The sequence below is a fragment of the Macaca fascicularis genome, chromosome 10 (genome assembly GCF_037993035.2).
Source record: "Macaca fascicularis isolate 582-1 chromosome 10, T2T-MFA8v1.1".
Lineage (NCBI taxonomy): Eukaryota > Metazoa > Chordata > Mammalia > Primates > Cercopithecidae > Macaca > Macaca fascicularis.
In genome coordinates, this window is record NC_088384.1 from 73,567,416 (window position 1) to 73,580,759 (window position 13,344).

At 40.9% G+C, this 13,344-nt stretch overlaps 2 protein-coding genes across 18 annotated transcripts in view; one reads left to right on the plus strand and one right to left on the minus strand.

Moving 5' to 3' along the window:
- The window catches only part of NDUFAF5 (NADH:ubiquinone oxidoreductase complex assembly factor 5), a 35,581-nt gene extending 23,960 nt beyond the window's left edge, over positions 1-11,621 (minus strand). For 13 of the 14 annotated variants that reach the window (XR_012419125.1, XR_012419123.1, XR_012419121.1 and 10 more), the window contains exons 1-5: positions 11,364-11,621; positions 9,023-9,063; positions 7,747-7,810; positions 3,489-3,536; positions 1,790-1,893 (exon numbers count right to left, since the gene is read on the minus strand). Coding sequence is in view for 2 of the 14 variants with exons in the window: in XM_065522746.1 (XP_065378818.1) it covers positions 1,790-1,893; positions 3,489-3,536; positions 7,747-7,810; positions 9,023-9,063; positions 11,364-11,585 (479 nt within the window). In the remaining 12 variants the exon portion in view is untranslated. Of the gene's footprint in view, positions 1-1,789; positions 1,894-3,488; positions 3,557-7,746; positions 7,811-9,022; positions 9,064-11,363 lie in introns of all 14 variants that reach the window. The other variant, XM_045362485.2, reaches the window with a different exon arrangement.
- Positions 11,622-11,713: 92 nt separating this feature from the next.
- Positions 11,714-13,344, plus strand: part of ESF1 (ESF1 nucleolar pre-rRNA processing protein homolog) — a 68,839-nt gene continuing 67,208 nt past the window's right edge. For 2 of the 4 annotated variants that reach the window (XR_012419116.1, XM_005568331.4), the window contains exon 1: positions 11,714-11,777. The gene's annotated coding sequence lies outside the window, so the exon portion shown is untranslated. Of the gene's footprint in view, positions 11,967-13,344 lie in introns of all 4 variants that reach the window. The other 2 variants (XM_015457778.3, XM_045362481.2) reach the window with 2 other exon arrangements.

A 13,344-nucleotide genomic window follows, 5' to 3' on the forward strand; every position in this document is an offset into this window, starting at 1 on the left:
GTCACCTGCAAATAGCAAGCAGATGAGCTAACGCAAAAACTCAGGTTCTGACTCCCTGCCCAGGGTTCTTTATAGACCAAGGTTCTGCATATTTTTCATTTCATAACAGAATGTGAGTTTTCTAACTTTGTTCAGCACATCTAAAAAACCAGGGAAGGAATTACACACTCACTAAAGAAAACATCAAGGGTGACCGGCTTTCCCAGAACATAAGACTTTCAGGCCAAAAGTGGCAAAGTCCTGGGCAGACCTTGATGATTGGTCACCCTAAAAACAGTTATCAAAAGAGTTGAACTGGACATGGAGAGCCTGTTGAACTTTTGAAAGAAAACCTATTTGACTATAAGAAGACAGAAGAAATAAGATACCACAAAGATATTTTTTCTCTGTTAGACTCTGAGTTATTTCAGGACAGGATCCCTGTCTAATTCATTTTTGCATTCACCCAAAACATCTGACTCAACGCCTTGTATCCTATAACCTATTTGATACACACTGGCAATACATGTTTGTGTAACATATGTGGAGGAAGACAGAAAACATAAAGAGAAAAGAGTAATCTTGAGAACTACATTCTGGTGCAGAATTATTATTATTATTATTACTATTATTTTGAGACAGGGTCTTGCTCTGTCACCCAGGCTGGAGTGCAGTGGCATGATCATGGCTCACTGCAGCCTCAACTTCCCAGGCTCAAGCGATCTTCCTGCTTAGTCTCCCAAGTAGCTGGGACTACAGGCGTGTGCCACCTTGCCCAGTTAATTTTTTAATTTTTTGTAGAGGTGGCGTTTCACTGCTGCCCAGGCTACAGTGAACTCCTGGCTTCAAGCAATCCTCCTACTGCAGGCTCCCAAAGTGTTGGGATTACTGGCGTAAGCCACTGTACCCGGCCAGAAGAATTAAGGCTAAAGGAAAACTAGCTGTCCTACATTTGCCAGAATGAGTTTATGATTGCTGAGAGCAGGAGTTTGAAAGACTATATTCTATGCTCTCTGGTGGAGATAATATAATATAGAGCCTCAATTTCTTTTTTTCCCCCCAACTTTCCACAACTTGCTCAACTCATCTGTGATAGAAGGGTTTTCTTCCCAACGCAACTTATTATTTTGGAATTGCGCTAACATTTGAACACAGGAGCCAACATGTTCTTTCAAACTCCTGCTCCCAACAAGACCAATTCCAAAATATTAAGATGCATTGGGGAGAAAAACTTATCACAGATGAACTTTAGGAAGTTGTGGAAAGTTGAAAGAAAAAAAAAAAGTTGAAGCACTATATCATATTATCTCTACCAGAGAGCAGAGAATATTTCCTTACTAGAGAAATCTCATAGTTTATAAACCAAGATAACTGGTTTGTAGTTTTTTTAAAAGTTATTAAGAATGTATTCCATTATCTATTTGCTTTACCTTGTCATAGCAAAACTTTTTTTTTTTCTTTTTTGAGACAGAATCTCGCTCAGTTACCCAGGCTGGACTGAGGTGGCACAACCTTGGCTCACCTCCGCCTCCCAGGGTCAAGCAATTCTCCTGCCTCAGCCTCCCAAGTAGCTGGCATTACAGGCACATGCCACCACGCCCGGCCACCTTTTTTGTATTTTTAGTAGAGACGGGGTTTCAACATGTTGGCGAGGTTGGTTTCAAACTCCTGACCTCAAGTGATTCGCCCTCCTTGGCCTCCCAAAGTGCTAGGATTATAGGTGTGAGTCACCGCACCTTGCCTCATAGAAAACTTTATGGCATGAATGATCTATTTATAACATACAGTTTTTAAAAAGTGGATTACCAACCTTAAACTGCTAACCACCAGGTCAAATGTATTTTCTCTGAAGGGAAGGAATTCTTCATCAGCTAAAACGCTGACAGTAGGAATTTCTGTTTCTAAGGAATTTTTCTAATGGTAAGAAAATAAAAGATTAAAAACACATTTATGTAGAATCTCAATTACTAACACAATCACTGTTTGTTAAATTGAAGTCAATGTTATATTTACTCGGCAGTTTCTACCCCCTTTCCCAAAGATAGCACAGAGAAGGCACCCAAAAAGCATTTCTTAAATGACTTAACATCAGCCAGAAAAAATGGCTAATTATTTGAAACAACATAAACAGGATACCCACCTCACACCAAAACAAATCTCAGAAAGCTGAAAGTTTGGCTGGGTGTGGTGGCTCACACCTATAATCCCAGCACTTTGGGAGGCCAAGGCAGGCAGGTCACTGAAAGTCAGGAATTCGAGACCAGCCTGGCCAAAATGGTGACACTCCGTCTCTACTAAAAATACAAAAATTAGCTGGACGTGGTGGCACGCACCTGTAATCTCAGCTAGTCGGGAGGCTGAGGCAGGAGAATCGCTTGAACCCAGGAGGCAGAGGTTGCACTGAGCTGAGACTGCACCACTGCACTCCAGCCTGGGCAACAGTGCAAGACTATCTCGGGGGGGGTGAAAAAAAAAAGAAGGCTGAAAGTTTTAGTGAAACAACCAAAGTCCTAGAAGAAAATATGGGTGGACTGGACCTTTTACCCTTAGATGAAAAAGCCTAGGTAAACATAACTCAAAAGCCAGAAACTGTAAAGGAAAAGATTGATATATTTGATGATAAACTAATTAAAACTTTCTATTAATACAAATCGATAAACAATGTAAATAACTGAGGAAAACATTTACAACATATATAATGAAGGATTAATATCCCTAAAAACCAGGCTCTTACAAATTACCTAGAACACATGACAGCTAAAGTAGATGAAGGACAAGGTGCAGGCATGTCACAAAATTATTTACAAAATTCACAAGAAATACCAATAGTCAAAAGACATCAGCAGCTGTTAGACTGATGAAGACAAAAAGGCTGGCCCAGTGTTGCCAAAGCAAACTAGTAAAAAGTAACTTTGTCATTTTTCAGTCTTTCTAACGGCAGTCTGAAGATGCATGTCAAAAAATTTTTAAATGAACATTACAATGAATCCATGAATTCTGCTATCAGGAATTTACACCCAGGGAAAAAATAAATCAAACATACAATATGGCTTCACACAAGGATTTTCACTGCAGTGCTGGTTATTGAGAAACTAGAAATGTAACTGCCCTTCAATAGAAAGTTTAGCTAAACAAACTATGGAGTATTCATATATTAGAATACCATGTAGCCATTTAAAAAAATGATATATGACACACATATATATGAATTCACTGACAAAAAAATGATGTGCTGTAAATAACATGGAATATTAGCATAGTAATGTTCATACACAATTGTGTGTTGTGGGGGCGGGGACAGTTATATATCTGCAAATGTGGAGACCAAGTGTCACCAATGGTTGCCTCTGAATGGTAGGACTAGGGGTGATTTTTCCTTTGTCCTTGATATTTCCTGTATTAGTTCCTTTTCATGTGTCAGAAAAGATAGTTTGAAGGAAATAAAAATAAAGAAATCAAATATGAAAAATCACGAGATTAGAAACCAACAGTATTAAAAAACTACCTACCAAAGCATTTTCTGCAATGTCGACTTGGAATAACTTTCCAATAGTTTCCTGCAATGGAATAACTAAAGCTGAAACAAACAAATCCAGTCACAAACAACTGCTGACATTTCTAAAGGTAGAAGTATTAATTATATTTTAATTTTCAGCTTTATAAGGGTATTTTTCTGCATAAAACCAGTATGGTACACAAATACTTTTAATAACACGTATCCTTTGTTACATTTAACTATATGTAATAAAATAGAGAACATGAGTATGCGTATTCAACATCCTGAGTTTACTACACTGGGTGAGGACTTCCATGTTAAGTTTTCCATGGCATAACATGCTAAGAACTAGTTTCCCCGCTCTTGTGCCACAAAGGACCTGCAAAGGGTTTCCCACCTTTTAGTTGTTCATTCAGAGTTTACAGAGTAAAGAAAGACTTAACAGATACAGAGGCATAGGGGTGAGGCTTAAGTGCTTCCATTTTCCGTGTTTCACCTACCCTCTCTCCTTTCCAAAAGGACACTATGCTATTTCTGCACCAGAAAAACACTCTTTCCCCTTAACTCTCTTTTCTCCAGGATCCTGCTCCCTCCACCTCCATCTCTATCACTCTTTAGTCTCTGTCTTCTGTGTCTCCTTCCTTCACCTTACAACAGGTACAAGCTTTCCAATTACGAAAAAACTCCTCCCTCTATGCACCTTCTGGTTGTTTGGTTTATAATCCACAACTCCTTCCTAGATTCTTTCTCCCCATTCTGGGTATCTCTTTGCTTTTACAGCTCTCCTAATACTATCTGCAGTCTGCGCTCACTGTTCTCAGTCCTGCTTCACCTGACCTCTTTGAAGCACAGCATTGTCAACAGCCTCCTAAAAGCTTCTTCAGAACCTTCTACTCTGGTTGCCCTCTTCTATTAGAGAAGCCAATCGTTTTTTACTTTACCCACACCCACTTCCCTGCCTGAAACTTGGAAAGATTTCATGCTACCAACATGATGTTGCTAAATATGGAGCTGGGAAGAGATGTGCTCAATGGTTCTCATGAGCCAGCTCCAGCACACTCCCGTGAGGGGTGAAAAATTAGATCAACAGGATTATCTATCCCTGTCTCTCACTTGAAAATTTGAACTAGGAGACTTCGAGATAATAGCAGAGGTCCCTGGAGTTGAAAGAACATTTAGACTTCAGGGTGTGCGCAGTGGTGTGCTGGCTCTTGGTTGGGGACTGCTTTGTATCATTTGCCAACTTCCATGGTATAAATATTCCCACCAGGGCTGATGTCAAGCTATCAATATGATGTCACAGAACAGAAATTGGGAAGAGATGCTAACAATTGGCTCTCACAGGTTGGCCTAAGCTAGCTTCAGCTCACCATTGGGTGTAGCATATTCATATGGGGCCACACACTGATGAACACTACTACGGATAGACCACAGGGAGTAAAAAGAATGAAGGCAACCAGACAGCATTCATGTAATACCAGAGTGCATGTGAACAGGAAGAACGTTGCTCTGGTGTTTCAATATTCCCACCTCTTGTGAGGCCTGGCTTGTTTCTGGATCCCTGAGTTACACAGGAGCCTCTCTGTAACAAATGTTTCTGCGTTTAAACTGGCCTCAGTGCATTTTTGCTTTCAACAATCAAAAGATACCTTACTAAGACACTTTCCAGCTTACTATTCCTGGCATCTTTATTGGCTCTTCCTCTTTCTGCCAACCCTAAGTACAATTGCAGAAGGTTCTTTTCTATATTCTTGCCCTAGAGAGTTACCTATTTCTACGGTTTCAGCTGTCACTTCTGAAAGGGACTTCCAATTAAGAACCGTAGCCTCCCCTTTGACAGGTTTACATTGCCTCACTTAATCCTCTTACCAACCTTTTGAGATGGGTATTATTGATCATATTTTATAAAAACTGAGGTCTAGAGCAATTGATTGGCCCAGGTCCAACTATACACAGACAGTGGCAGAGTTGAATTTTGAAGCCCTATCTGACTTCAAGTCAACGGTCTTAACCTCAATACCCCAGTTCCAGTTCCACATTTCCAACTACCTGCCAGCTATTTATACTAACATATTCCACTGCCATCGCAAACTCGACATATCTAAAACAGGAATGATCCCGTGCTCCTTGCCACATCACATCCCTTGAATTTTCCAGTCACAAAAAGCATAACTTTAACTCTAAAGTTATTTTGCAATAGTCATTTAATAAATCTTCATTGTGATTTAGGTACTAGGATTTAGTAGTGATAAAAAATAAGCAAATCCAGTAAGAGAGAACACCAAATAAACATACATCAGGAGCTTGTAAGTGCTATGGAAACAAATAAAGCAATTAGTCAGCAGACAGCAGGGGCACTATTTTCTAAAGTAGTCACAGGAGGAATCTTTGATGAGGTCAGCTGAGTAAAGATCTGACAGGCGAGGAAGTAAGACACATAGTTACCTTGGGGAAGAGCACAGAGCAAAGCCCTGGCCTGTTTGAAAGACTGCAAGGAGGCCAGAGTTGCTGAAAAGTTGGGAGTGAAAGGAAGATGGGATCAGAGACATGATAAAAAACCAGAATCCTAAGGGTCTTATGGATTAGGACTCTGGATTACTACTAAATTAAATGAGAAACTAACAGTTCCAAGCAGAGGACTGACAATGATTTGTGTTTTAAGAGAATTACTTTGCCATGATAACAGACTGTCAGAGACAAAGGCAGAAGCATGGAGACCAATAGGAGGCTACTGCAATAATCTAGGCAAGAGGTGATGGTAACTGGACAACATGGTGATGGTAAAGGTGGCAAGAAGAGGTAGAGTTTGGTTATATTTTGAAATGTAAATAAAAGCTGCTGATAAATTAGATGTGGGAGAGAAGGATATAAGAGGAATCAATAAAAATGTTTTTTGGCCTGAGTAACTAAAAGAATAGATTTGCTCTGCCTACCATATCCGATCACTCATCAAGTTCTGTTGATGCTTCTAGGTCTCTCTCATACATCTCGTTATTTGTATGTGTTGGCTCTCCATGGGTGGCAGGCCTTTATTTCTCATGCCTGCAATGCCTTTAACACAGCCTTCTAATGGGTTTCTCTATCCTTTCTCTTCCTCTTTCTCAAATGCCATCCCCAAATTAATCTTCCTTAAACATCACTATATCACACCCTACAGCATTCTACTTCTGTGCCTTTCCTCCTGCCATGCCCTGATTTCCAATGCTAGGAGCCACCAACTCAAATTCTTTCAAATCCCAGGTCAGATTCTGTGTCCTCTAAGAAGCCTTGACCACATGAACCCCTAATGATTTTTCTTTTCCCTTAATTCCTGTTGCACTTTAATGACTGCACCATTTCTATGGCATTTACTATTACCAATAACAGTGTTTTAGGAGCCTCACCACCCTCTTCCTCACCCTGGCCCAAGTGTATGTTTTTATCTAAGCAGGTTTTATGTAGAAATTTTACTTTATGGCCAGGCACAGCAGCTCACGCCTGTCATCCCAGCACGTTGGGAAGCCAAGGCAGGCAGATCACCTGAGGTCAGGAGCTCAAGACCAGCCTTGCTAACATGGTGAAACCCCGTCTCTACCAAAACTACAAAAATTAGCCAGGCGTGGTGGTGCACCCCTGTAATCCCAGCTACTCAGGAGGCTGTGGCAGGAGAATCATTTGAACCCGGGAGGCAGAGGTTGCAGTGAGCCGAGATCGCGCCACTGCACTCCAGCCTGGGCAACAGAGACTCCATCTCGGAAAAAAAACAATTCCACTTTCATCTTTGTGTCTAGCACAATATCGTATACATAGAAGCCAAAAGAATAAATTAATATCTTTATGGTCTGAATTATAAAGTGCAAAATAAAATGTTATAAGCATTAATAAAGCTACTTATATTTAATCATACAGAAAGATTTCTAGTCAACTGATAAAATTAATATTTTTCTAGCTAAAAGTCACATTTTCTGTATGGATGCCAATCTGATTTTTATGGTAATTATAAAAAATGTGAACAAAGTGGGAACAAAGAGAAATATCTTATACAGATTCAAATAAATTCTCAGTAGAAACACAATATACAATGGATTTAGAGAAAAACCCTTTAAGAAAAAAATACTAAAGAGGGGAGAAAACCACCATTGTTTCTACCACTTAAAAAAAGAAAACAAATTAACAATTCTGATACAATTAAAATCTAAATATGTTGCAAGCTAAACTGATTCCTAGGAAAGTCTTTCTTTAAAATTAGCCAGTTACTTTTCAAAGTAAATTAAGTCACTGAATACATATACCTTATTCAAATATTGTGCAATGTAACCTCTTCCACAACCAAGATCCAAAGCAAGGGGGAAAGCTCTAAAAAAAAAAAAAAGACACAAAGGTTATGCTCTGTCCATAATACAGTCTATACATTAAGAATTATTTTTTCTTAAGTAAAATCATTTCAGTAAACACAACTTCCAGAAGGTTACATCATCTGTCTTTTCGGCCTCACCTTACAAGCTATATATACCAGAGCCTACAATACAAGGCAAGTCTGTCTGCTAGCTATTCACAGGACCTCGTGATGAGCCAGCTTTCCACTAGCTGTCTCCATGATGTGGACTCGAAGAACAGATCTAATGAGGATATTTTAACTCAATAATACATCCAGATAAAGAATGCAAAGAAGCTAATGTAAATCAACCTGAAAATAACTGACATACTCATCAATAATTATCCCTATTTCTCAGACTTGTTGAAGCCGTGGAACACTTAGAAATCATAATGTGAAATACCATTAAGTATTAATGTTAAACTAAAAAGAACTTGAATAATAAACTTTTACTGAAAACGTACCAGGTTCAAAGTACTGTACTAAGTGTCTCAAGCTAAGTAAGCTAAACCAAGTACCTCAACTAATAAGCAGCAGTCAACAATTCAGTGAGTCTGAATCCTGGGCTGGAACTATTATCCTCCATGCCATGCTGTCTTCTCTAAATATACTATGTTATGCTACATTGGTACAGACATCTAATTGTAGCCATAGGTTAAAAAAACAAACAAACAAACCTATAACGAGAAAACTTATCTACTAAGAACATTCTTCCTGAAAAACTTGAACAAGAAGAGCCCTTTGCAATTTGTTTTTAAAAAGCTTTGTCAAAATTACAGTACACGGCTGGAGAATCCCTGGTGGTAGATAACCTTATTTACCTAATGCCCTATAACTTGATGATGAACACAGGCAATATGGCACAGTTAGGTAGAGAGGCTTTGGAACTAGTAAGTAAATCTTCCATTTTTGGAGCAATCTTTCTATTACTCGCTTTTGGCCAAATGAAGTGGATTCAGGCTTGGAGATAGATACAAGTTGTACTTCCACACATTCTTTTCTTTCTTCAGGCAACAATGAAGAAAACATTTGCTCTCCAGACAAGAAAAAGGAGACTTACAGAGTGATTTAAATCACCAGTCCGAGTAAATTCTTCCAAGTTCTGCCATTTCAGATATCAACTTCTCAGCATTTAACCTCCTGAATTACCACTCAAAAGCTGATGGTATTGTATTATGATCACCACCACTTACCTGGGTATGTCATATACACGGTCTGCGATCCGACTTCCAACCTGAAGGATGACAAGAGGCGTAGGTTAACAAGGAAGTAACACTCTTTCTCCAGTATTCAACAATCCACGGGTTACCTGTGTTTTAAAATAAGTACTTCTCTTTTTCCCCTTTTCAGTGTCACCACAGGAACTTTCTTTTCAAATCATCAGGAAACAAAATTGAGGCAAATTACTCCAGAAGTCAATTTTATGAAATCAAGACAAATATTCTTAAAAATACACAACACACACACATATATATATATATGTGGTCTTACATTTCATGTGACATAAGATCACAAAGATGAAAAGCAAAAGGAATACAACGGGCACATTATTGTCCACGGATATTAGCATGAGGTACATAAAGTGAAAAATTAGTTGGGGTTTATTGTATATGAGTACGTAAGTGGTCACTTAAGAAAAGCTGTATTATCTGATGACTAACAAATTTTGTGGAACTCATAAATGAACAACTTTTCTGAGTGACACTCGCAAGTTACAAAAAGCCAAATCTGAGGAAAGTGCACCTCCCCTGCCCCAATCCCATCCCAAGTTAAGAGTCATAAGATAAACACCACCTTTTGCTGGCCTAGCTTCATCTGGCAGCAATATAGATGTGGGAGTCCAGTATTCCCCACATTCCACTCATTTCCTCATAAAGACCCCAGAGTTGCTACTAGGACTTAAAAGTTCCAAACACAGATGTACTTGCTTTTTGAGAGAAGGGCAAGGGAGAAGGGAGTATAGATGTTTTTTCCCAGGAGTCCACTTTGTACATCATTCTTTTTTTTTTTTTTTTTTTTTTTGAGACGGAGTCTCGTTCTGTTGCCCCGGCTGGAGCGCAGTGGCCGGATCTCAGCTCACTGCAAGCTCCGCCTCCTGGGTTCACGCCATTCTCCTGCCTCAGCCTCCCGAGTAGCTGGGACTACAGGCGCCCGCCACCTCGCCCGGCTAGTTTTTTGTATTTTTTTAGTAGAGACGGGGGTTTCACCGGGTTAGCCAAGATGGTCTCGATCTCCTGACCTCGTGATCTGCCCGTCTCGGCCTCCCAAAGTGCTGGGATTACAGGCTTGAGCCACCACACCCGGCCTGTATATCATTCTTAATATGAACACCCTATATTTATTATAAAAAGAACTCTTCATATACTTTATTTGTTCTAGTCCCACAAATTGGCAAGGCCTCAATCAAGTTGGAATCCAGGTACTTTTTTTGGAGGAGAAAGGGCTACGAGCTCACATCTTCCAAGTACACGACATCAGCAGTGTAGTCCGTGCACCCTGCCTTACAAATAGGATCCAGAAAATTTATTGGTAGTAAACTTCCTACATCTATACTAGACATTATCAGCCTAAGACTTCCTGAGAAACAGACACCCTGTCAATCATCTGATCAGACGTGTGCTTGCACAGTGCTCTGCTCAAGCTAGGCGTTCAGTAACTGTTACATTATATTTGACTCCAATTTTGTTCCACTCCTGAATAAAAATTTACTGAGGACTGAACTTGGGAATGCGTGTCCTCAAAGTAGAAACCCTCAGTCTTTGGCCCATCTGGGCAGGGAGAAAGAGGTTTCTCAAACGGGCCAAGACAAATTAGAGATCTTAATTTGATCTTCCTAAAACATAAATCAGATCACTGATTAAAAAGAACTTCACATTCCCCTAGAGCAGTGCTAAAAAAAATGAGAGCCACATATGTAATTTCAAATTTTCCAGAAGCCACATAAGTAAAAACGAGAGAAATTTAATTTCAAATTTTAATTGAAATTTAATTTTAAATTTATATTTAATATATTTCATGGAACCGAATATATCAGAAATACCACTGCCAACATGTAATCAATATAAAAGCTATTAATGAGCTATTTTACATCCTTTTTTCATGCTAAGTCACTATACTCGTGTGTATTTTACACTTACAACATCTCAATTGGACTAGTCAACTTTCAAGTGTTCAACAGCCACATGTGTGGCCGGCAGTTACCACACTGGCTGGACAGCGCAGATACAGAAGAAAACCCCAAGTCCCTATCCTTCAAGGCCCTGATGATTTGGACCCTCCTGACCTCCTCTCCCACTCTCCCTCTCTGGAGCTTCACTGGAGGCCTCTATCGGCCTCAGGGACGTTGCCGAAATGAATGAAAGCACGTTACAAATATCCGAAGCTAGGCCTTGCGAGACTACAGTACAGGCCGAGAGAGGCAGGGCTGCCAGTCAAGGTCAGACGGCGAGGTGGGGTGAGGTCGGGGCCTAGCCGGAGCTCGCGGAGAGGGAAACAAGCCTCCGCGTCGTCCGCCCCACCGCCCAGCCGGCTCACCTCCTCCTTCAGGTAGTCAAACTTCGTAGGCTCCGGCTGCCGGGCCGCCCAGTTCTTCTGTTTCCTTTTCAAATCCCGGTCGAAGATATTTAGCGCTCTGAGCGAGGTGCTCCCGCGGGGAGAGACACCAGAGGTGATTTCCCTACGGCCAGGGTTCTCCGCTGAGACCCTTGCCGCCCAAGGTCGCCGACATAAGCGGCACAGCCCTGCCGGCCGCAGCATCTCCAGCTGCTACACCAATTGCCGGCACTTTTTGTCGTGCGCATGCGCCAGAGCGGCTTTTGGGCCTACTCCGAAGATCACAGAGGGATCGTGCAAGTAGTTTGGCCTACTTCGCTTGCCGTTACGGCAGAGCGCCACGCGGAGGATTGTGGGTGTGAGCCCCCATGTGAGGCTCGGGAAGGACTCCCGACGGTAAGTGGGCATAAGCTCGAGTTGAAGAGCTTGAGGGGTCGTAGGTGTGGCGCAGGGGAAGAACTAGTCTCTAACAGGATCTCCTTCGTATCTGCGAGGGGTTTTGCCCCTCCTCCTGAGCCTTTTCGGCCTCCTTTTCAGGGTCGCTTCTCAAATCAGTCTGTTAGCTGTCCCCCTGCGGTACGGAAGGTGGGAAGGAGACCCTCGTTCAGGGGCCAGCCTTGTGTTCGCATTAGAGAGCGGGCAGAAGGGGAGGGTGGGCTGCGGAGATGTGGGCGCATGTCGGAAGTGAGGTCTGGTCGCCTTCCCCTCTCTCGAATTATCTGACAACGAGTGCTTTCGTTGTAAACATTTACAATACATACATTACTTCTGTTTGTTGGGGTGGTACCTACCTCGTAAGATTGCTCGGAGTGTTAAGTGCTGTAATAAATCGAAAGATGTATAAATGCACCAGCGATAGCTTCAGTTTTTCCTGGTTAGTGTAATTAAAAGGACTTGATTTTTGAATAAGGAATGCTGGCCTTTAAATTTTTTTTTTTTTTTTTTTTTTTTTTTTTTGCTGTCAATAACGACTTTTGGCTCTTTGCAAAATTCCCATGCAGAGATGCTAAACAATTAGGGACTATTCACAAGGGAGCAATATTGCAATATTAATTTATACATACATATATATATGTTCTAGTGTGTTTTGGGGGGATCAACTCATTTGGGCCTTCATCACTTGTAGGATAAGATATTATAGAAATAAGTGATATTTATTAACTGGAGTGAGACTTTACGTGGAGATTCAAGTTTACTGTTTTATTTATTTTTAAACTTTTTATTACTTTTGAAGGATGATTGGATTTAAAGAGGGAACTTTGTGAGCTAAACCTGAGTTGATTTTGGTCGGTTTAGTTAGGATGCTAGCCTTATAGAACTAAAGGCTGTTGGCAGTAGCAGGAGATAAGGAGTAGCAGAATGAGACCAGAATGTGAAGAAACAAATGAGGCTAACTGAGGCTAGGGAATCTTACTTTTTTTTTTTGGTAGACAGGGTCTTGCTCTGTTGCCCCAGCTGGTGTGCTGTAGTGCCCTTAGGCTCACTCTAGTCAAGACCTCCCGGGTGGAAGTGATCCTCTTGCCTCAGCCTCCAGAGTAGCTGGGACTACAGGCGCCCACCATGCTGGGCTCATTTTTCTATTTCTTGTGGGGTTTTACCATGTCACCCAGGCTGGTCCTGAACTCCTGGGCTCAACTGATCCACCCACCGTGGCCTCCCAAAGTGCTGGTGAGCCACCTCGCCCAGTCTAGGGAATCTTAATTACATTTGCTTTCAATTAGTAACACATACAGGTATACAGATAGAAATTCTAAGTGAGAACAATGGACATATATTTGTTCCCCTCCATAAAGCCCTGGGATTCTGCTTTGTCTGCTTTAAGTTTATTTCTCTAAATGATCTGTAATGGAAAGACGATATTTTGGTATGTTTCTGCTTTCTTGCATGTGACCCAGAATAAGTTGGAGAGATGAAATTAGACTTGTTACCTTTATTTTACATACATTAAACTGAGAATATATTG